General features: G+C 41.0%; 1 protein-coding gene across 5 annotated transcripts in view; it reads right to left on the reverse strand.

Annotated features, from left to right (window-relative positions):
• Positions 1-22,597, reverse strand: part of reep1 (receptor accessory protein 1) — a 110,569-nt gene that overhangs the window by 61,196 nt on the left and 26,776 nt on the right. For all 5 annotated transcript variants that reach the window (XR_009511370.1, XR_009511369.1, XM_059965635.1 and 2 more), the window contains 3 exons: positions 19,184-19,260; positions 14,708-14,828; positions 5,032-5,145 (listed from right to left, as the gene is read on the reverse strand). Coding sequence is in view for 3 of the 5 variants with exons in the window: in XM_059965635.1 (XP_059821618.1) it covers positions 5,032-5,145; positions 14,708-14,828; positions 19,184-19,260 (312 nt within the window). In the remaining 2 variants the exon portion in view is untranslated. The remainder of the gene's footprint in view (positions 1-5,031; positions 5,146-14,707; positions 14,829-19,183; positions 19,261-22,597) is intronic.

The raw sequence follows: 22,597 nt of genomic DNA on the forward strand, positions 1-22,597 counted from the left end.
GTGTTCATGCATCAGGAAAACTCCTTATCAGTTAATTTTGGTGCAACACATTCAACATGCTGGAGGAACTCTGCATGTGTGGAAATGAATAAACAGTTGTCATTTCTGGCCAAGACCCTTCTTCGGAACTGGAAAAGAAGGGGGAAGAAACCAGAATAAAAAAGGTTGGGGGAGGTGAAGGAGGTTAGCTGGTAGGTGAAAAAGGTAAAGGACTGGAGAAGAAAGAATCTGATAGGAGAGGAGAGTGGACCATAGGAGAAAGGGAAGGAGGAGGGGACCCAGGGGGAAATGATAAGCAGGTGAGAAGAGGTAAAAGGCCAGTGTGGGGAATAGAGGGAGAGGGGAAAGGGAGGGAACCTGAAGGAGAAATCAACATTCATGCCATCAGGGTGGAGGCTCCCAGACAGAATACAAGGTGTTGCTCCTCCACCCTGATGGTGGCCTCATCTTGGGACAAGAGGAGGTCATGGCTCATGGACCGACATGTTGGAACAGGAATGGGGATGGGAATTCAAATGTTTGGCCTCTGGGAAGTCCCGCTTTTGGAGTATGGAGCAGAGGTGCTCAACAAAGCAGTGCCCCAAAGTTGGTTTTAATGTGGGATTACTCTCTTTTTGTTACTAAATCTGGAATTATTTCCTCGATAATGTTCTGGGTCTGATTCTGAACTCAGCTGTTTGACAGCTGCTCTTCAGCGGTGTTTTTGTGTATGTAACTCCAGTTAATCTAGAGATACGGAGAACTGGCTGAGCAGAATTGCTCAAATCAAACTCAGTTGTTGGCCACTGGGTTTGTTTAATTGGAATAGAAACATTTTCACAGCCAAAGGTTGAGAGCTGAACGTGCTGATTTCTATTTAAAAAACAGTGTGAACTTGAACAATTAGTCGATGCATTTGCAAAGATCTCATGCTCCTTATACTATTATCTGGTTAAGCAAAACACTAGTTAAAGTCAAGCAATCTACTTTCTTGTTAGAATACATGGCAAAAAGATGGAGAAAGTTTAGATTCATCCCACTACATTCTATACAGAACAAATGGAGAGAGAAAAGGGTAAGTGGACATTGAGCAGAGGGATGGATGCCGGGGGAGGTGGTGTCACATCGTCCAACTGACACTGAATTTGTCAGACTCCGATAGGCAAGTTGAAAATGTACTTTAAATATATTCTATTGCTGGAAGTTTTGCAGCTACCCCTTAGCCTCATTCCATTGCTTTCTTAAGTGAACACAGAGCAAATGTACGACATGGAAGGAGGAATCATCCGCTTGGTCTTTTGTGCCTGCTGCACCATTTAATGAGATAGGAAACTCCCTCTCTGTAGCTATCCTGTCAAGAATTTTCAGGATCTCACTGCGTTTCACTTAAGTCGCCCATCACACTTCTAAACTCTGGCGATACAAGCAACATTCTCTATAATTGTTTTACAGCTGTGCGGACCAACCCTTGTTCCGAGCAGGAGATGTTTACGCAGCCTGAAAACTGTGCAGCACTTTATACAAAAGAAAATTCCGGGTGTGTGGCAAAAACAGAAATGTGCACGGGAGCATTTCAGTTACTGTGCGGCCTCACAACTGCGCAGCTCAGAGGGAACAGTAGATACAAGCCTAACCTGTCCAACCTTTCCTCTTCAGGCTGCTCACTCATTCCTGGCATCAATTGAAAGAAAATCTGCTGGACTGTTTCCAATGCATTAAGAGCTTTCCTGAAAGGAGCCCAGTGCCCTACATAGTACTCCAGAGTAACACATACAAAGGGGGAACGCTGCAGGTCAGGCAACATCTACACTGAGGATTAAACAGTTAACGTTTCACACCAAGACTCCTCAGCAGGAAGGGAGAAGAAGTCAGAATGCGAAGGTGAGTCAGGGGAAGACTTCTATTACTGCCCCTTTCCTTTCCAATCCTGATGAAGGGTCTTAGTCCGAAATATTGACTGTTTATTCCGCTCCACAGGTGCTGTCTGACCTGCTGAGTATCTCCAGCATTTTGTGTGTGTTACTCTCAATTTCCAACATCTGCAAATCTCTTGTGTTCATCACACCCCAGACCTGGTCTCATCAAAGTCCTATACGATTCAAGCAGTTAATATTTTTTGCTAGGGGGTGCAATAATCTATTCAACAATTTCTAAACCACCAAATGCGTTTATCTGTGGGGATCTACCTCACACTTGGTTCCTGTAATCATAATCAGGTACTCTCATAATGTGGGTGCTTCTAAACTGTTGTATGCCTGCACCTGGGGAGACATTGTATGACATCAACAACATAACAGTAGAGTCAAAGTATGTCACAGCACAGAAACAGGTCCTTTGGCCCATCTAGTGCGTGTCGAAATATCATTCTGCTTAGCCCCATCAATGTACCATGACCATAGCTCACCATACACTTCCCATCCTTGCACTTATCCAAACTTTTCTTAACTTTTGAAATTGAACCCACATCCACTACTTCTGACAGCAGATTGTTCTGTACTCTCACCACCCTGAGTGAAGAAGCTCCCCCTTGGGTTCCCCTTAGATATTTCACCTTTCACCCATAATCTTTGACCTTTATTTCTAGTCTCAGGGTTTGATTTTCCTATCCATTTTTTGGTTTGAATGTTAATATAGTTCAGTCAGACACAGACAATTCAGAAACGAGAAAATAAAGATCAAGTTCTATACCAGAGAAGAATTCTTTGTGTTGCTTTGTATAGCTCTTTCTTTATATAAAAAATGTGTCAAAGGCACTATAGAAACTTACTCTGTAACTAATCATGCAAAATGTGTAACCATTTTTATTCATTTTTCAGAAACTGGACAATGCTGGCAAACTTAGCAGCTCTTGCCCATTCAAACTGCCATTGAGAAGGTGGTAGTGAACGGCCTTGTTGAATAGTTGTATTATTTTATCTCCGTTTTGTGTACCACATTATGAAGAAAGGAATAGAATACAGACATTGTTTAAGCCGGTCAGAACCATGCATTAGATCAGAAGCATAAATGAAATAATGTTAAAGTCTGATTCTGAATCACATTGAAGACCAACCCCAACTCAGAAAATGTTAGTGAATCAGATGAGATCTTACAATAAGATTCAGTATTTGCATACAAAATGCAGGAGGAACTCAGTGGGTCAGGCAGCATCTGTGGAAATGGGCAGTCAAGATTTCAGGTCATCTGGATAGAGGGAAGAGAGCCAGGACAAAGGGTGAAGCAAGAGCTACAAAGAAAAAGGTGGACTGAGGTGAGCAGTGGTAATAGGGGCAGGTGGAGAAGGTAAGAGTGGGAACCGCCAGAGGCTGGGAGGTGTTGGTGGAGGCAGCAGAGGTGGTAGATGGTGGAATCCGATAAGGAAGGAAGGAGGCAAATAAGGAAATGTGAGCAAAAACATTGACATAGGGTGGATACAACCTAGAATATAGAACCTGCAATGATGAGGAAGAAGGAGTCTAACAGGCTTCAGATAGAAATTGGAAAGATATGGGAAATAAAATAACTTGCAGGTCTAGAGGAGAAAGCAAGAGTATAGACCGACTGAACTGGTCTGCAAAGAGGTGACATGGACTCAGTGGGTGGAATACTCACCTCCTAGGCTGGAATGATTTTGTGCTTCCATTGTTTAGTGAGCTTTGTTTCTGAATTCCCTTCATGATCTCAGTAGTACTTGGACACATCACTGGCATGTTTAAGTTTTGGTAATACTAATAGGAAGGAGAGGAATCGTAGTTATAAGGGAAGGCTGGAGAGGCTAAGTTTCTTCACACTGGGATGTAGGAGTTTGAGGTGTGAACTTTTGTCGAGGTTTATAAGATTATAAGGGGCATAGGTAGGATAGAGCTTTTTTTTCCCAGGACAGGGCTGTCTAGAAATTGAAGACACAAGTTTAAGGAGAAATTTAAAGGAGATTTGATGGGTAGGGTGATGAATACCTGGAACAAGCTGCCAGAGGCCATTTAAAAGGCATTTGAGCAAGGGACTTAGATGGGAGAGGTTCAAAATTCAAAGTCAAAGTAAATATTCTTATGTGACCAGATACTACCTCAAGATACATTTTCTTGTGGGCATTGACATTAGATACAAAAATATACAGAATCAGTGAAAAACTGCACATGAAGACAAACAACCAAAGAAGACAAAATGTGCACACGAAGACAAAATGTGCAAAAACAAAAACAAACAAAGAATAAATAATAACTCATATTGAGAACATGAGTTGTCGAATCCTTGAGAGTGAGTCCATAGATTGTGGAATCAGTTTAGTGTTGAGGTGAGTGAAGTTATCCACATTGGTTGAAGAAAATGATCTAATGGGGACCAAATGCATCCAGTGTAGCTCAGTCTCACAGTTGACACAGTGGGCTAGAAAGAGCCTGTTTCTGTACTGTACATTTCTATGATTCTATGGTCTGATGGCAGAGGTGATTCCCCAAGATGATGCCTGGCCTGGAACATTTCAGCTATGGTGAGGCTGGCCATTTAACTTTCGAGTGGAGAAGGGTTAGCGATAATCTATCTGAGGTGTACAAAATATGAGGGCCAAGGAGAGGGTAGTTTTAGGAGAAAGTTTTCCACTTGGTTGGGCTAGCTATAAATAGAGAGCATAGGTTTAAGTGAGGTGTAGGAAGTTTGCGGGGGATTTGAGGATGATTTCTGTTCATCTCAAGGGTGGGGTGGTGCAGGTGGATGTTCTCATAACATTTAAGAAGGATTCAGATGAGCAATTGAACCATTCTGGTATAGAAGATGGGCTGGAAAATAGAAACGTGATGTTCAGCACAAACACAGAGGCCCAAAAAGCCTGTTCCCACACCTTGGGACACTAAGCACAGATTTTCATCAAACTGACCTATAATCACTACAGGACACGTCAAATGCTGTGGGTTTCTACTGGGATATTATGAACTGTGATGATGAGCTTGTAATCAGGCTGCTGCAAAGCAGGAAGTCAAATATCATTTTGATTAAATGGTTCCAGGGATTACATTCTATCCGTAACGACGGGTGTCGCGTGCTGAGGTGCCGAGGGACGGGTTCTGCGGCGATTACCTTGGCAGCAGCTGTGACAGCAGCAGTCGCCGCCACATTCAGCCCACGCCTTCCGAACTGCACCACCGCCTCGTAGCTCCGATCCTTTGCCTGGCTCAGGTATTCATCGATCTCCTGCAAGGAAAACAAGCAAAGTGTGAGAAAGAGTCTTCTGCTGGGCTAGACCACACCTCAGGCAGGCTCACATACACGAGTCTGGTACTCTCTCCTTCTCCCCCACAATTAGAACAACCGTCCTGTCCTGGCCTACCTGTTTTTGTCCAGGCCTAACTCTACTGCTGTAGCTTTTCTGAAAAAAAAGAAAATCAAAAGTATAATTCTTTGATTTTTGGTCATATTGTAGCCCATTCTCCAGTCAACAATTACTGTGGACCTGCTCAATTTGCAAATAGTCCTAACTCATACATTGTCTCACTTGGCACAAGACCTTGTCCCTTGTAGACTTGAGTTTTCAAATCAGTTGTAGCATGGAGAATCAAGACTCTAACCAGAGCACACGTAAAGGATAATCAAATCTCCCTCCCATTCACCACATGGCGAACAGAAAGCTCAACTCACTCACTTATGAAGAGCAAATGGACCTATCATTCCTGTCCCATCATCGTCCCTGTCTCGCTCCCATGAAGAAACAAAGCCCCCACCCAATCAACACACAAAGAGCAGAAGACACAAATAGACCTACCATGCAGTAAGCCATGCTGACTATCTCTCAGCAGACCCTGTTTTAACCAAATACTTACATATCCACACCCATAGAATATCTTCCAATAACTGAAGTTAGCTGTGATCTACTCTTGGGTAATGGAATGGGAATTGGAGCTGTACACCAAATGGAAAATCAAGCCCCATCATATTTGCTCAATCCAACAATGAGAATCCAGAGGAACCAGATAAATTACACAAGTTCCAAACATTCTACACTTATAGACTTATTCTACACTTATACACTTATAAACAGCATAGAATTTCCTGACTATCCACTGTCCTCTAAAGTGAAAATCACCACAGTACAATTCTCAATATGGGAAGTTATGCTTATTTTAGGAAAGCATTGAGCCAATTTCCCCAGCAGAGGCTTTCTGTTGCCCTTTCTCTTAACACACAGAGCAAACTAAAAATTAATTAAGCTACAGAGTAGTTGTTATGCAATTCAGTCACGAGGGGAGAGGTGGGGGGGGGGGGTTGCGACACATGTTGCAATTAATCAGAGGCAAAAATCTAAGTCACGTTGTCTGGCGTCTTTAAGTTACACTGGAATGTCTGGTGCAGGCGCAGGTGCAGCTTCAAAGGGAACAGGCTGTTTTCCAGGCAGGTCACAGTCTGTGCTGGGTGAAAACTTTAACTAGTTTGTAAAATAAACCAACTTGTTTATTCGATAATCAAAAGTTGTGTATTCAACAATTTTTCTCTCAACAAATGGCTTTGCAAACTTGTACTGATATTTCTCCAAACTAATTTTAGGTTTGGCAACCTAATATCGGTACACACACGTACCTTTCAGCAACTGTCAACAATTTACCGTGCTATCAGCACATCTATGACATTTTTTTAACCTTGTCCAACCATGGCTTTGTGCCAAAGCATTGAAAACGGATGGTAAACAGTTCTGACCCTTTACTGCTAGTCTTCTAATGGGAGACAGATCTACTTTCACAGTGCTGCTAAAGTCAATCAGCTTACAATTCTGAGGAACAAGAGTTAAATATAGTGGCTGATTTTGACAAACTACAGTAAAGGGTCCAGAGGAGGTTTCAAAGAATTCTCCCGGGATTGAAACGAGGAGCATTTGATGGCTCTAGGCCTGTACTCACTGGAGTTTAGAGGAACAAAAGCAGGGCTCTTATTGAAACATAACAAATATTAAAAGGCCTTCCTCCATTTTGTGGTTCCAAGAACTAATTAAAAGAAAAGCACGGGAGCCTGGGATAACTCATATAGACTTAGTTTCCCTCTTTAGTGAGGAATGCACTTCTGACATGGCAATGTAGTGACATACGCCATTCACGTACTTTGTACATATAACCCGTAATGAATTACGTAAACAGCAAAGAGTGCTTAATCAAACAATATATTTACAAGATTACTCAAATATTACTGAAATAATAAATACACACCACTCCTCCCTGCTTAGCTGTAAACTCCAACTCAACACAGAATGCATCTCAACTATCCCGCCACTGCCTGTTACAGTTCAAGGTCGTACACAGGGCCCATATGTCTAAAACTAAATTATCTCGTATTTACTCAGATGTTAATCCCTGATGCGACAAATGCAAAAGGGGCAAGGCTTCCCTTATTCACATGTACTGGACATGCCCTAGCTTGGAAAAATACTGGAGAGATGTTTTCCAAACTCTAGCCCAAATACTTAATTACAACCTGGAACCTAACCCTTTGATTGCTCTTTTCAGCACCTCGGGAGAGGGGGACATGCACCTAAGTCCGACCAAACGCCGCATACTGTCTTTTGCCTCTCTTCTGGCCAGGCGTGCAATCTTGCTCAGGTGGAGGGATGCTGCCCCGCTCACCCATGCTCAGTGGCTCAGGGACATCATGACCAGTCTACACCTTGAGAAGATCCATTATTCAATCCTCAATTCAGACATAAAGTTCCAAAAGGTGTGGGGACCCTTTCTTGAATATTTTCAGAATTCCCAGCCAAGCTAAAGGTTCATCCCTTCTTCCTTTCCTCTGCACATAACTCCCTGACTTTCAGCATTCTCCAGCAAAATTCTCCAAACTCAGACCTGTAAACATACAACAGTTTATGCGTTAGGAAAATACACCTTCTCTATACCAATGCAGCTCTGTGGGGACAAAGGTTCTGTTTAACCCTTTTTGCTAATGCAATGATGGCTTGGAGATAGGAATTGGGAGGGATATGTCGGGGCAGGGAGGGAACCAAAGCATGATTGTACTATGGGTGCATCTCCTTCATAGATGTGAATTGCGTATTTGTTATATTGTTCTGTACTGCACAAACCTCCTTTGTACTATGTTTTCTTGATTAAAAAAAAACAATAAAAATATTGCTCCAAGTCCATCATGGGTAAAGCCCTCTTCACTATTGACCACATCGACATGGAGCATTGTCACAGGAAAGCTGCATGCATCATCAAGGATCCCCACTACCCGGGCCATGCCCTCTTCTTGTTGCTTCCATCAGGAAGAAGGCACAGGGGCCTCAGGACTCACTCCACCTGGTTCAGTAACAGTTATTACCCCTCAATCATCAGGCTGTTGAACCAGTGGGGATAACTTCACTTGCCCCATCAATGAACTGTTCGCATAACCTATGGACTCACTTTCAAGGACTCTTTATCTCATGTTCTCGATATTTATTGCTTATTTATTTAATATGACTATTTCCTTTTTTCCTTTTGTATTTGCACAGTTTGTTGTCTTTTGTACACTGGTAGTTTGCCCATCCTGTTGGCTGCAGTCTTTCATTGATTCTATTGTGTTTCTTGGATTTACTGTGTATGCCCACAGTAATAAATCTCAGGGTTAAATATGGTGACATATATGTACTTTGATAATAAATTTACTTTGAATTTTGAATAGGAGAAGTTTCTCATTGTATCTTGGTACATGTAACAACAAGAAACCAGTAATAACTTGAACCAATTGTTGAAGAATCTTGTTCCTCTGTTTATCTGTAACTAGGAGGGTTTACATTAACTTGATTGCCTGAACACTGTTAGCTGAAAGCAAGATGGGTTTCCTATTCATATTGACAGTATCAATTGCTTTGCATACCCATCTTTTTCATGAACACAGTTCATGATTTGATGGAATTAGAAGAACAATGAAGGCAGCATAGTGGTGTAGCCAGTGGAGCTGCTGAATCACAGATCCCAAGACCTAGGTTAATCCTAATCTCTGATGCTCTGTGTGTAGTATTTGCATGTTCTCCCTGTGACTCTATGACTTCCTCTGGTGCCCATCAATATGCCAGAGTGCTAGTTAGGAGGTTAATTGGCAATTGTGAATTGGCACTGGTATGTAGGTGAGTGGTTGAATCTGGGAGTATGCAGAGAAAGAGGTAGGACTAGCGTAAGTGGGTGGCTGATGGTCAGTGTGGACCTATTAGACTAAGGGCCTGTTTCCATGCTCTACCATGAGCTAGATAGGTATCTTATGGATGGGTGAATCAAGGGATATGGGGACAAGGCAGGAACCGGGTCTTGCTGGTAGATGATCAGCCATGATCTCAAAATGGTGGTGCAGGCTTGAAGGGCCGAATGGTCTACTTCTGCACCTATTGTCTATTGTCTATTGTCATATGACCCTATCACTCTATAAGGCTTGATGACTATCAATAAACTTGTGCTTGTGACTTCCGAGGTGACAGGGCTTGAGTTAGCAGAGTTCAATGAAGTCCTCGATGCTGGAAATCTGGAACAATAGCAGGTCTTTTACCCTAAATGTTAACTCCATTACTCTTTACTGATGCTGCCTGAGTGTTTCCAGCATCTTCTGCTTGCATTTGGTTCAGTTAAATAGATCGCTCCACAGTCTTGGAGAAAATGTAACTCTCATGAAAGGCAAGTGGCACCCACAAATCCCTTCATCCCTTGTCACTAGTTAGTTTTCCAGCAATATTATGTCCAAGCAAACATCAAGAAAAAAACAACGTGCTTCAGTGCAGATGGCTCCTTTACTGTTATCATCCAACCACTAGAGGGAGATGATATCAATCCAGTCACAGTAAATCTATTTAAGGAACTAACATTCTGTAGATGCTGGATATATGAAATAAAAACAGTAAACGTGGGAAATGCTCAGCAGATCAGACAGCATCTGTAAAGAGAATTAACATTTCCGGTTAAAGGAACTTAAACAAAAATGCTAATTATTTCTGTTCAACCTGACCTAAGTATTGCAAGCAGTTTTTGTTTTTAAACTCTTAATGGAAAGATTCTTAAAGAATTGCTGCACTTTCTTATCATCCTATAGCTGACAAGTTGCAATTGGAAGGGGTGTTTTTTTAGAACGGAGATGAAGAGAAATTTCTTTAGCCAGAGAGTGATGAATCTGTGGAATTTGTTGCCACAGATGGCCGTGAAGGCCAAGTCTTTACGTATGTTTAAGGCAGGAGATGATAGATTCTTGATTGATCAAGATGTGAAGGGATACGGGGAGAAAGCAGGAGATTGGGACTGAGTGGAAAAATTGATCAACCATGATGAAATGGCGGAGCAGACTCGATGGCCCAAATGACCTAATTCTGCTGCTACACCTTATGGTCTTATAGAATTGGAATTGGTTTATTATTGTTACATATACAGTGAAAAACTTGTCTTGTGTACTGTTCACAGAGATCAGACCAATACACAGTGCATTGCAATACAGCAAGCTAACGCAATAACAGAGTGCAGAATAAAGTGTAACAGCTACAGCGGAAGTGCAGTACAGGCAAAAAATACAGTGTGTAAGATCATAACACAGTAGATTATGAGATCAAGAGTCCAATGTTATCATACCAGACAATTATCTAATAGTTTCATAAAAGCAGTGTAGAAACCGTCATTGAGCCTGGTGGCATGTACTTTCAGTTTTTTGTATCTTCAGCCTGATTGAAGACGGGAGAAGAGAGAATATCCAGGGTGGTTGGTGGTTATGCTGGCTTTTACTGAGACAGCGAGAGGTATAGACTGAGTTCATGGAGGGGAGGGCTGGTTTCTGTGCTGTGCTAAGCTGTGTTGACAACTCTGCAATTCCTTGTGGTCACATGCAGAGCAGCTGTGCTCCTGCAGATATAGATTTACCTTCAGTAAAAGTGTATCACAAAGTTGCCAGCCAAGTTATTAACAAGACTTAGAGACCACATTAACTGCAGCCATGCAGGAAGCACACTACTGGTTCTGGCAAGCTGCTGAATTCATCTTGTCAAAATCAACCTTTGATAAATATCACCCTAAGTATTTTGAAAAAGTTGGCACGAGGCATTACCATCTAAAAGAGAGCCACTTATCCCCTCCCATCATAAACCTGGATTCATTCTGTGTACTGGTTAGTGAACACGTCAGGTGGAGAAGCCTGAAGAAGCATCTCTGACCATCCCTGTCACCCGTGGTTACTATGAAGTTCTGGGAAAGGAAAGACTGAAAAGCAGTCAGTTGCTGTCAGGAACTTCAGCAGGACAGCAGAGAGAACACGAGGGGGATCTGGCAGGTCTTATTAACCAATGGCAGAAATTTTGATGCAAAAAAAGGGAAACTCTCACTTTTGGAAAGGCGAAGGCCTGATCAGATTTTTTTCTCTTTCTGTGTTTGGTTTTCCTTCTGCTTCCTAAAGACACCGTTGAAACAGGAGCCTTCATTTTATTTTATTTTATTTTATTTAGAGATACAGCGTGGAACAGGCCCTTTTGGTCCAATGAGCTGCAGCACCCAGCAACCCACCTAGCCAAATCACAGGACAACCTACAATGAACAATTAATCCACTAAATGTATATTTACCTCAGTATTCCTTTGCACTTATATCATCCTTAAAATTTTGCACAAATTTGGCTTGGTTCTAAATTTATTAGCAAGATTGTGGGAATGCCACTTAAATTACACCTTACTTTATCCTTTCACACAAAGCCTTCAGAACATACCATCCATGTGCTGAATACCATCCCCACACTGACAGATAAATAAGCTGTTCTATGTAAAATTCCTCACCAATTAAGAACTAAGCTTTGATACGAGGTGGCCAAATGCTATAAGGATATCAGGGCACAATGCAGTAAAAGAGATGAAAGATTTTGTTATTTAACAACAGAGGAACTTCTCTGCTTTAGGAGCCAAGAGGCATTTTTCAATGTTGTGTAACAGCCTGGTTTGTTACATCACAAATCTGTGTTTGAATTGCCACAACATCTTGACTGATTTAGAATAATCCATGTTACTTAGATTTAGCTATTATAAACAAGGAAGGTTCTCCCTACAAGTAAATGATTCAAAGATCAAGGTATACAGATTTAAAACTTTACAGAAAAAAATTAGACCATGTTGGGAAGATGTTTTTCACTCAGAGAGAAACTAAGATCTGGAATTCACTGTCTGCAAAGGTGACAGAGCAGAATCAACCAGGATCTTCAGAAGGGAATTGTGGATTGAAGGGATCATCGTCAGCCAAAGGGCCCGTACATCGTGGGCTGAAGAACCTGACATTATGAGCTGAAGAACCTGTATATCATAGGCCAAAGGGCCTGTACATCATGGGCAAAAGGGCCTGTACATTGTGGGCCAAAGGGACTGTACATCATGGGCCAAAGAGCCTATACATCGTGGGCTGAAGCGTCTGTATATCATAGGCCAAAGGGCCTGTACATCATGGGCAAAAGGGCCTGTACATTGTGGGCCAAAGGGCCTGTACATCATGGGCAAAAGGGCCTGTACATTGTGGGCCAAAGGGACTGTACATCATGGGCCAAAGAGCCTATACATCGTGGGCTGAAGCGTCTGTATATCATAGGCTAAAGGGCCTGTACATAGTGGGCCAAAGAGCATATACATCATGGGCTAAAGAGCCTATACATCGTGGGCTGAAGCGTCTGTATATCATAGGCTAAAGGGCCTGTACATAGTGGGCCAAAGGGCCTATACATCGTGGGCTGAAGGGCCTGACATCGTGGGCCAAAGGATCTGTATTGTGCTGTAAAGTTCTATATTGAATTGAATGGATATGGCTGAACAAAATATTTTGCAGGACAATGGGAAAACAGCATGGGAATGGAATTGATGGGATTGCTCCATGTGGAGCTTGAGTAAATATAAAGAGCCAACAGACCTTCTTCTGTGCCATAACAATAGAACAAATTTATGATTCCAGGGTGCATTTACATGGAATGCAAATTGATCTTAATCCTGGACCCGTCAGCCCATGATTCTCATGCCTTGGCTGAGACAGCGTAGACTGAGGGATCACTCATACGATGGCAACAGGGACATGTGAAGGTTGGAAGGTTAATAGGGCACAACCCCCATTTGCTACTCCCAATAATCTAGTGAGATTATGGACAACTGCACACATGCCCACTAAGGTGCTCGCATGATACCTCTTACAGAAAGAGACAGTGTCTTTCAAGGATGTTTCATCTCATCAGTATTTATTGCTTATTTATTTATTTATTTGTTATTATTAATTCTTTCTTCTTGTTGACTTTTGCACACTGGTTGAATGCCTAAGTAGGTGCAGTCTTTCACTGATTCTATTATGGTTATTATTCTATTATGGATTTATTGAAAATGCTTGTAAGAAAATGAATTCAGGGTTGTATCTGGTGACAAAAATTTACTTTGAACTTTGAACTAAGAACATCTGAAGTTTGTATTTTTGAACTTTCAACTTCTGAACTTTGATCCACTCCAACAGTACAATATTTTAAGGAGAAGGACTTGACCAGATAGGATGGTGTCAAAAAGTACCTCTTCCTTCAATGTGAAGAATAATTCTACAATTCTTTCTCATAGAATGCTGTTCAGACAGGGACTTCAGAGAACCTTCTGGTAAAATGGTGTCACATTTGGTCACAGTGGCCTTTCTGGGTCCAACAAGTGGTGCAAATGTTTGCCTTAACCATTTTTTCTTGTGATTGCAAGACCCTGTTGGACATTGGTAACACAAAATACTGCAAATCTTGTTCAATGGTGAGACTGATGGTGGGGGAGCTGTGTTCTTGAGCAGGACAGGCCATCATGCCACACCATTGCCTGTTACAGCTAGCAGGAAATGATGAGGGAGAGAACAGAGTCGTGACAGGTGCACTCAAATTCACGATGGTTTGGGGGCTATGCCCCTACAGACTGATCTCCCGTCAGTGGTGTTTTACAACGTTCACTCCCAGGAAGACAAGCTGGATTGCCTTTGTCTGCGTCTGACCCAGCGCAAGATGAGATACTGCCACGTGCTTGTTTTTGCAGAAATGTGGCTCCAGGACAACATTCCAAACACCATCAATCTTCAGGTCATGCCACTCAGGGACACGTACTAATATTATTTTGTGACTGTCTGTGCTGTTGTAACTATTTTACATCGAACTGCTTGCTGTGAGTTTGCATCTGTTTTATCTATCTATCCAGTGGCCCTGACCTCAGATATCATGAAGACCCTAGAGAGGCTGGTCCTGCTCACCTCCAACCCCTAGTCAGATCAGCCCTCCATCCCCTGCTGCTTATCTACCAGGAGCTAGAGTCAGTGCGTTGTGCTTTGGGTGTTGGTACGGTCACCCATGCCAAACAGATCAAAGGGTAGGGGCCAGACTAAGAATGGTCCACTGGTCCTCCAGGTTCAGGAGGCTAACTTCCCTGACTGATCAAAAAAAATAGTTGCAGATACAGTAATGAAGAATCCTTCATCTATGTGTGATGGTACAGACAGACAGAGATGGAGGACCTTTGCTGCTGCCCTAAACACCAGCAGTGTAATGGGCAGTAAGTAAGTATGTTCTTGGTACAATGACAATCAAACTTGAACTTGAACATCTAAGTTAATGGTTCTTGGACCAAGATAAACAGATGATGAAGATACCGATTAGCCATGGTCTCAGGAATTGGTGGTATGGTATCGATGGGCTTAATAGACAACCTGTGTTAGTGAGCAGAATTGGTTTGTAAACCCAGTTTACCTATTGTAATTAACCAGTGTACTGGAATAGTAAAGTTACTTCATAAGCTGACTCACCTGCTCTTTTGAAGAGAGTGTTGGATGCACAAATTTCCTGTAGAGAACACTAGAGCCTTTCGTGTAGGGGGAGAGCAGCCAAATTACAAAGGCAATCTTAAGTTCATAATAAAACGGAAACCTGGCCGAAGAAGAAGAGATGTTTCTAAGGAATATCTCATCTTTCCTTATAGAATAAGAGTACACAAGATGCTCACATTAAAAGCTTCCATCTTTAACACTCTCTACCACAGATGCATATACACACACACTCACACACATTAAATGTGCACTCACTAATACGGATGTATACATGCGTGTTATGTTGGAGAGAGTGCAGAGCTTATTTATTTATTACTATTATTGTTGTACTTTATTTTTTCTCAGCTCAAGCTGGTAAAACCTGAGGTACGGGCCCAGCCAAGCACACCAATTTGTCAATTGCCAGAAATTTTCAGCCTATTCTCGTGGTAGGCCCAATTGTTTAATGCTATTGTGTAGTGACTTTGGAATGACACTAGTTTTAGATATTACTATTGGGGCAATGTATACCCTTTTCATGTTCCATGGTCTTTCAGTTTCCTCTTTTAATTCAGCATATTTCTGGTGTTTTTCACTTTGTGATTTCTGTATGTTATGTGTGTTTGCAATGGCTATATCTATTAAGTAAGTTGTTCTTGCTTGTTTATTCTGTAACATTATGTCTGGATGGTTATTATGGATTGTCCAATCTATAATAATGGATTGGTCGTAATATAAGTTGCAGCACTCTGACTCTAAAACCGGATTAGGCTTGTATTTATAGTAAGGTACGGTGTCCTTTTTGAGTTTGTATTTTAAAGCAAGATTGTGGTGAATGATATTTGCCACTTGATTCTGCCTGTGTAACTAATCAGATTGAGTTCAACTGCTGCAGGATCCTATAATGTGTTCGATTATTTCTTGTTTCCCTTGGCATTTTCTGTATTTATCATCTTGAATTTGTTGGACTTTTATTATGTATTTTTGATCATTTTTTGTGTTAACCACCTGGTCCTGTATTGCCACAGGGAACCCCTCTGTTTCTGGGAAGAGATCTCCAAGTCTGAGCCAGGCGTATGACACTTCCTTATTGACATCTGGTCTGCTCAGATCATGGGGATGTCTTCCACAGAGTGTCATGCTCTTCCATTGGCTAACTTAATCTTCTGCAGTGATCATTTCTTTATTTTTCTGGGTTGTGCTTTCATTTAAGTTTAGTGGTGTATACTTCTAAACAGAATTGCATATGGAGTGCTGAATCCTGTTTTTGTTGATGAAAATATATCCTTAGAAGTTTTATCTGGCTGCTGTGTAAACTTTTATCTCTCTTCCTCCTTCTGTCCTAGGTAGGGTTAATCTAAGTGTGTTCCAGTGTGACAGTGTTTTCTAAAATTTATCATTTCAATTCTTACTTTTCTATGTAAATTTTTTGGATCAGTTTCAGACTAATTATTATTCTTTCTTTTTTTTTCTTTTTGCATTTGCTCAGCTTGTTGCCTTTTGCACGTGAGTTGTCCACCCTATTGGCGCGGTTTTTTATTGATTCTATTATGGTATTGTACTGAGAATGCCTGCAAGAAAATGAATATGGTGACCAGATTCATGTGATATCATCAAAAGAGTTTATTTTACGTTAGGACTCAGATTGTTCAATGCAAGCAGATGATTTTCAAAATAGAGTTAAATATACCTGAAAGGGAAAAGCTTGCGTGCGCTATGGAAAGGTCAGGATGATGAGATTAACTGGATCCATCTTTCAAAAAGTCAGTCGAGATGTGTAGAATTAGAGAGCCTTCATGTGTATCCAGCTCCCACTATCAATGGACGTGTATTGATCAAACGATTAAGTCAATTAGAGAGTGAGATCATGCCTGACTGTGAACAAATTGGATCTCCAGGACAATGAGCACGCGCAGCTCTTAAATCTGTTTCGCTATATTCCTCTGTGTGATTAGAATATTTTCCATTTCACCTTTGGAAAGGAGGATACGCTGGGAGAGTTGAGCTGAGATGGAAGACCATGTTAGTAAATGCAGGGCAGAGTCGAGGACACATTAGAAGTCGTCATCAATCTAATTCCTATGTCCTTACTAGGTACAGAAGATGCAGCTGCCTTTACAGCATATTATGTCCCATTTACCAAGCCTTAGCCCTTCCTGATTTCATTGCCAACAAACGCCAGTAGTCTGCAGAGTCCCACTGATGCTTGACTGACATTGTCCAAATTTATTTCACTACGGAGTACCACAACCCGTAAGTCTTTATCATGGGCTCAATATGAACCAAATCCCCAGGGAGGATTAGTGTACGACATCCAGATTGCCTATTCCAAAGCCATAAATCTCAATGATTCTGTTAGGAACAGGGGCCAGTTAAAAACCTATTGTGCCACTAGTCTCTCTAAATATGATTCTACAACCTGCAGTAATTTTGGTCTAAATGCAGGAATGATTTAATTTAGCAAGAAAAACAAATTTAAAGAAGTTTGAAAAAGTCATGATGGTTGATAGTGGACGTGAATGGACTAGATGGGCCAAAAGACCTTTCTCTATGCTGTAATGCTCTATGACTCTATGGATAGAGGTTGGCAGGGCTTTCTGAGGTTATAAGGATCAATGGTCCAAGCAGACTGACTCAGTGTGTGGAACGTCTCCATAAAACGTGTAAACGCTCAGTTGACAGCAGAGCACAACCAGAAAAATTGTGCTAAAGTTCTAATCAATGCTGGGTGGTGGGGGGAGGGGCAATTACCTTTACATTAAATATTCCCAGCACGTCACTGTTAACAATGTACCCATTGTATTCCATTGAATGTAACGTGCAGTTATTTCATAGTGTCTGAATAATCATGATGAGCTCTGGAGTGTAGGGGTAGGCTGCGCCGAGAATAATCATGGTATTGACCAGTTTGGATGCACGTTCTCTTCCTCTCTTGAGAAATTCTACAAATCAGCTCAGATTATTTTATTTTATTTAGAGATACAGCATGGGGTTGCAGCTCCTTCTGGCACAAGGAGCCTGCACCGCCCAATTACACCACAATGCAATGAAATCATTTCCTCACTTGAAGCTCACAGAGAAAACAGCATTCATGGTAATAACAAGTAAAACAATAAATTCAACAACGGCAAAAAGCAGAGGGATGCAAAAGTTCTACAGTTTCCAAACTTTTAGCACTGCACTTTTCATAAAAAGCTCACAACTTAAAAAATTGAATGGTCCTTATTAAATGCAAGGATTTAAAACTGCTACGATAGATGAAGCCTGTGAAAGGGATCTTGGCCCTGAAAATGCAGAAGGATCGAGCTATTTGTCTCAACTGTGGCTGAAAGCATTTTCCAGTTTGAAGGATGTAATGCTGAGGTTTTATATGGTGTTGGTCAGACCGCATTTGGAGCATTGTGAACAGTTTTGGGCCCCTAACGAAGAAAGGATATGATAGCATTGGAGAAGGTCCAGAGGATGTTCTCAAGAATGATCCCGGGAATGAAAGGGTTAACTCACAAGGAGCATTTGATGGCTCTGGGCCTGTACTCTCTGGAGTTTAGAAGAATGAGGAGATATCTCACTGAAAACTATCAAATACTGAAAGGCCTAGGCAAAAGTGAACATAAAGAGAACGTTTCCTATAGTGGGGGAGTCTAGGACCAGAGAGCACAGCCTCAGAATAGAAGAATGGCTCTTTAGAACAGTGATGAAGAGGAATTTCATTAGCCAGTGGGTCTTAATCTGTGGAACTCATTGTCACTGACTGCTGTGGAGGCCAAGTTATTGGGTACATTTAAGCAGAGGTTGATAGGTTCTTCAATAGTAAGGGTGTCAAAGGTTACAGGGAAAAGGCAGGGGTTGAGAAGGATAATAAATCAGCCCTGATGGAATAGTAGAGCATACTCGATGGGTCAAATGGCTTAATTTTGCTCCTATATCCTACAGTTTTACGGTCTAAGTCATGTTGTCTGTCTGCATTGCAATGACTTGACAAATGAATTATATCCTTTCAATGTAATTTGGATGTATCTTTTTACATCTCTATCCCTTGAACCAAAGGGATAGCTTCATTCAGTTTTACTTGTCCCATCATTGAAATGATCCCACAACCAATGGACTCACTTTCAATGCTTCTTCATCTCATGTTCTCGACATTTATTGTTTATTTATTTATTATTATTGTTTCTTCTTTTTGCATCTGCACAGTTAGTTGTCTTCTGCACTCTAGATGAATGACTTAGTTGAGAGGTCTTTCATTGATTCTGATATGGTTATTATTCTATAGATTTGTTGAGTATGCTCGCAAGAAAAGGGTTGTATATGGTGACGTATATGTTCTTTGATAGTAAAATGATGAGTGTTTATGATGAGTGCCCTGCTTTTGGGTGAGTGTACATTCACCACACTTTACCATTCAACTCTGGGGTTTACATTACAGTAAGTTCAGAATCAACGCCAGGATGCGATAAAATAAAGACTGAAACTTACCATGGAAGAAATAGGTCTGTGAATGTTTCCACTGTGGTGAACAGTGCAAATATGATCCAGTACATCATCCATTTTACCTGGTTTACAGAAACAAATTAAAACACGTTGGCTGAATATATGAAGGCAAGGTACAATTTGTGCATCAAATTCATTTTCATTATTAATAAGTAAGTTGTTCCATGATTTAAACATGCTAAGATTAATGTATATAAAAATATTTCTCAACAAGAAATTGATTTTTAAAATTATGCTGAACCAGAAATGCAGAACAGACTCAATGCACCAAATAGACTAATTCTGCTCCTATGTCTTATGGTCTAATGGTATCCTCATCGCCTAGTCACTCTTTGGTTGCATTGGGAATAACCAGCTGCACTACTCGGAAAAACAAGGAAGGTCTGTGTAATTTAGCTGCTTAACTGCACCTACACATTACACAAGGATCAAGAAAATAGGAACAGGAATTGTTCACCAGGACCCTCAAATGTGCCCCACCATTCAATATGATCTGCCCCAGACCCCAGCTCCTCTACACAAGATCCTCATACCTCTCTAACCCCAAACCTTTCAAAAATGTATCTGCCTCCACTTCAACTACTTACAATGACCTGGGCTCCCCAACTGACACAGTTCTACAGACGTACAGTAGAAAGCATTCTGACTGGCTGCATCATGGCTTGGTAAGGAATCTCCAATGCACAGGACTCAACCAGTCCCATCATGGATTCGGGTCTACCCATGATTGAGGACATCTACAAGAGACAATATCTTGGGAAGGTGCTATGCATCAAGAAGGAACCCCACCATGTTATTTGGCAGGAAGAACTGGAGCCTGAAATCCACACCTCAAGGCATAACAACAGCCTCTTCCCTACTGCCATCTGGTTCTTGAGCTGAACTGAAAAACCCCAACACTGCCTCAGATTATGACATGATGTTTATTTTGTCATGTAAGTTATGTATAAGTGATGTTAATTTAAGTTTATGTTAACTTACGATTGTCATGTTTGCACTAAACTATGCTACAACTTCAGAAATCTAATTTTCATGGCATTTATTCCTCAGGTTTATTGCCCAGGACAATAAGCCTGGTTTGAACTCTCTGGAGCAGGGAGATGCCAAGATTCCCTACATTTTGTGAGAAGAAATTCTTCCGTTTGAAATGACCGCTCTCTGTACCCTTATTGAAGACCCTACAACAAGAAAAACATCTCAGGATTGCCCTTCAGATCCTACATGTTTCAATAATATCACCCTTACTCTTCCAAATTCTAAAGAATACCAACCTAATATTTCTAGCTATTCAAGACTGGACAACTCTCTCATCCCAGAAATTAGCTTGGTGAATTTCTTCTGATATGATATCCTTTATTAAGTAAGAATTTCAAAAGTGTATACATTATTCCACGTGTGGCCTCATTAGTATCCTATATAATCGTAACAATAATTTATTTCTTTAAACACTCTAGTATTTAAAGGCAATATGCCTTTTGCTTATTACTTATTTGTTGCACTTACTTGCTAACATACTGTGTTTGGAGCTCCAGAAAACCTAGATCACTCTCTACTCCACCTCCTTACAATCTCTCTCCAGAGAACAGCCTGTCTTTTCGTTTCTTTTATTTAAAGCACAATCTACCTTAAAACCTATTTGCCATGATTTTGCTCTCTCATTCATCTACATACAGTATATCCTGTTGGAGAATCCAAATATCCTCATTCCAACATGCCTTTCCATCTATTTTCGTCATCAGCAGATTTAGACACCTTACACTCTATTTTGTCCTTCTGCAATTCATTCATATAGATGGCAAATAATGCAGGCACTGTTCCTTGGGACACAACTTGAGCTTTCTAGTCTGAAAACAATCCATTTATGCCACTCTCTCACTTCCAGTCATCAGTCCATGTTAACAAACCTTTCCCAATACCGTAAGTTCTACTATCATGCATTAGCCTATTACGTGGCATCTTATCAACCCTGACTTTAAGGCAGTATTCATCATTAAGGACCCCCATCACCCAGGACATGCCCTCTTCACATTGCTACCATCAGGGAGGAGGTACAGGAGCCTGAAGGCACACGCTCAATGATTCAGGATCAGCTTCTTCCCCTCACCCATCAGATTTCTGATGGACATTGAACCCATGAACACTACCTGATTACTTTCTTTTCTCTTTTTGCACTACTTATTTAATTTAACTTTTATATATACCTCTTACCATAATTTACAGTTTTTATTATGTTTTGCAATCTACCACATAACAACAAATTTCACAACACGTGCCAGTGATATTAAACCTGATTCTGATCCTGAATAGAAATGAATGATGAAGTAGAGCTTGCAAAATTCACTTTGCATCAAATAAAATTAGACTTCAATTTGCTAGCAGAATACAAATCCTCTCATTCACTGACTAAATACACAATGCTTTATTCTATGCTGTCATAAGTTACATAAGACAGAGCTCAAAGCACAGTTGCTATCTATACATAGGATATAATGGTATCTTCAGTTACATTTCATTTTGTGTATCTGTATTCAAATATTATGCACATTCATGAAAACTAATAGTGTGCAATTTTCAAAATACACAGAACCACAAAAGGAATTTAAATTTGTTCCCTATTCTATATGTACATTGTTTTCTTTCTCCCTCTCTCACTCTTCTCTCTCTCTCTCTCTCTCTCTCTCTCTCTCTCTCTCTCTCTCTCTCTCTCTCTCATATTCAATCCATACATGTTACCACATCAAATATTTAATGCATAAAATAGAGGATAAATTTCCACCTTCCTGATTACTGTAAAATAAGAATAATCAGGATAAGTATATTAAAACAACTTGCAATACAATTAAAAAGCAGCAGTAGAACTAAATTCATGTAATCAAATCTTCCACAAGTGTTAAGGGGACAGTTTATTTCTTGCAAACTTCTTTCCTCACCTTCCCATTTCCTACTCTTGTGTTTTTACCACCAGTGCATTATCCCATCCAGCAATTCAGGGGCATCTGGGAGTTATGGAGCAGCTCCAACAAATAGTTACAAACTCAAGCATCATGTTCCCATTCATTGCAAAGAAATTGGGGAGGTTTTGCTGCAGTTGAACAGGGGAGGCTACATCTAGAACACTGTACACAGCTTTGGGCCCCTAGGAGCCTTGGAGATGCTAGAGGAACTCAGCAGGTCAGACTACAACCAGAGAGGGAAAGAACAGATGGCACTCCAGGCCAAGACACTTCTTCAAAAATGAAGATTTCTTCTGTTCTCTTCCCCCCACAGATGCTCCCTAACCTGAAGAGTTTCTCCAGCTGTTTGCTTTTTACTCCAGATTTCAACACCTGGAGCCTCTTGTGTCTCCAGAACCAAAACAATTGTTTACGGTGTAATGATTAGTTCTCTCCTCTCAGTTTT

The sequence above is a fragment of the Hypanus sabinus genome, chromosome 3 (genome assembly GCF_030144855.1).
Source record: "Hypanus sabinus isolate sHypSab1 chromosome 3, sHypSab1.hap1, whole genome shotgun sequence".
NCBI classification, from domain to species: domain Eukaryota; kingdom Metazoa; phylum Chordata; class Chondrichthyes; order Myliobatiformes; family Dasyatidae; genus Hypanus; species Hypanus sabinus.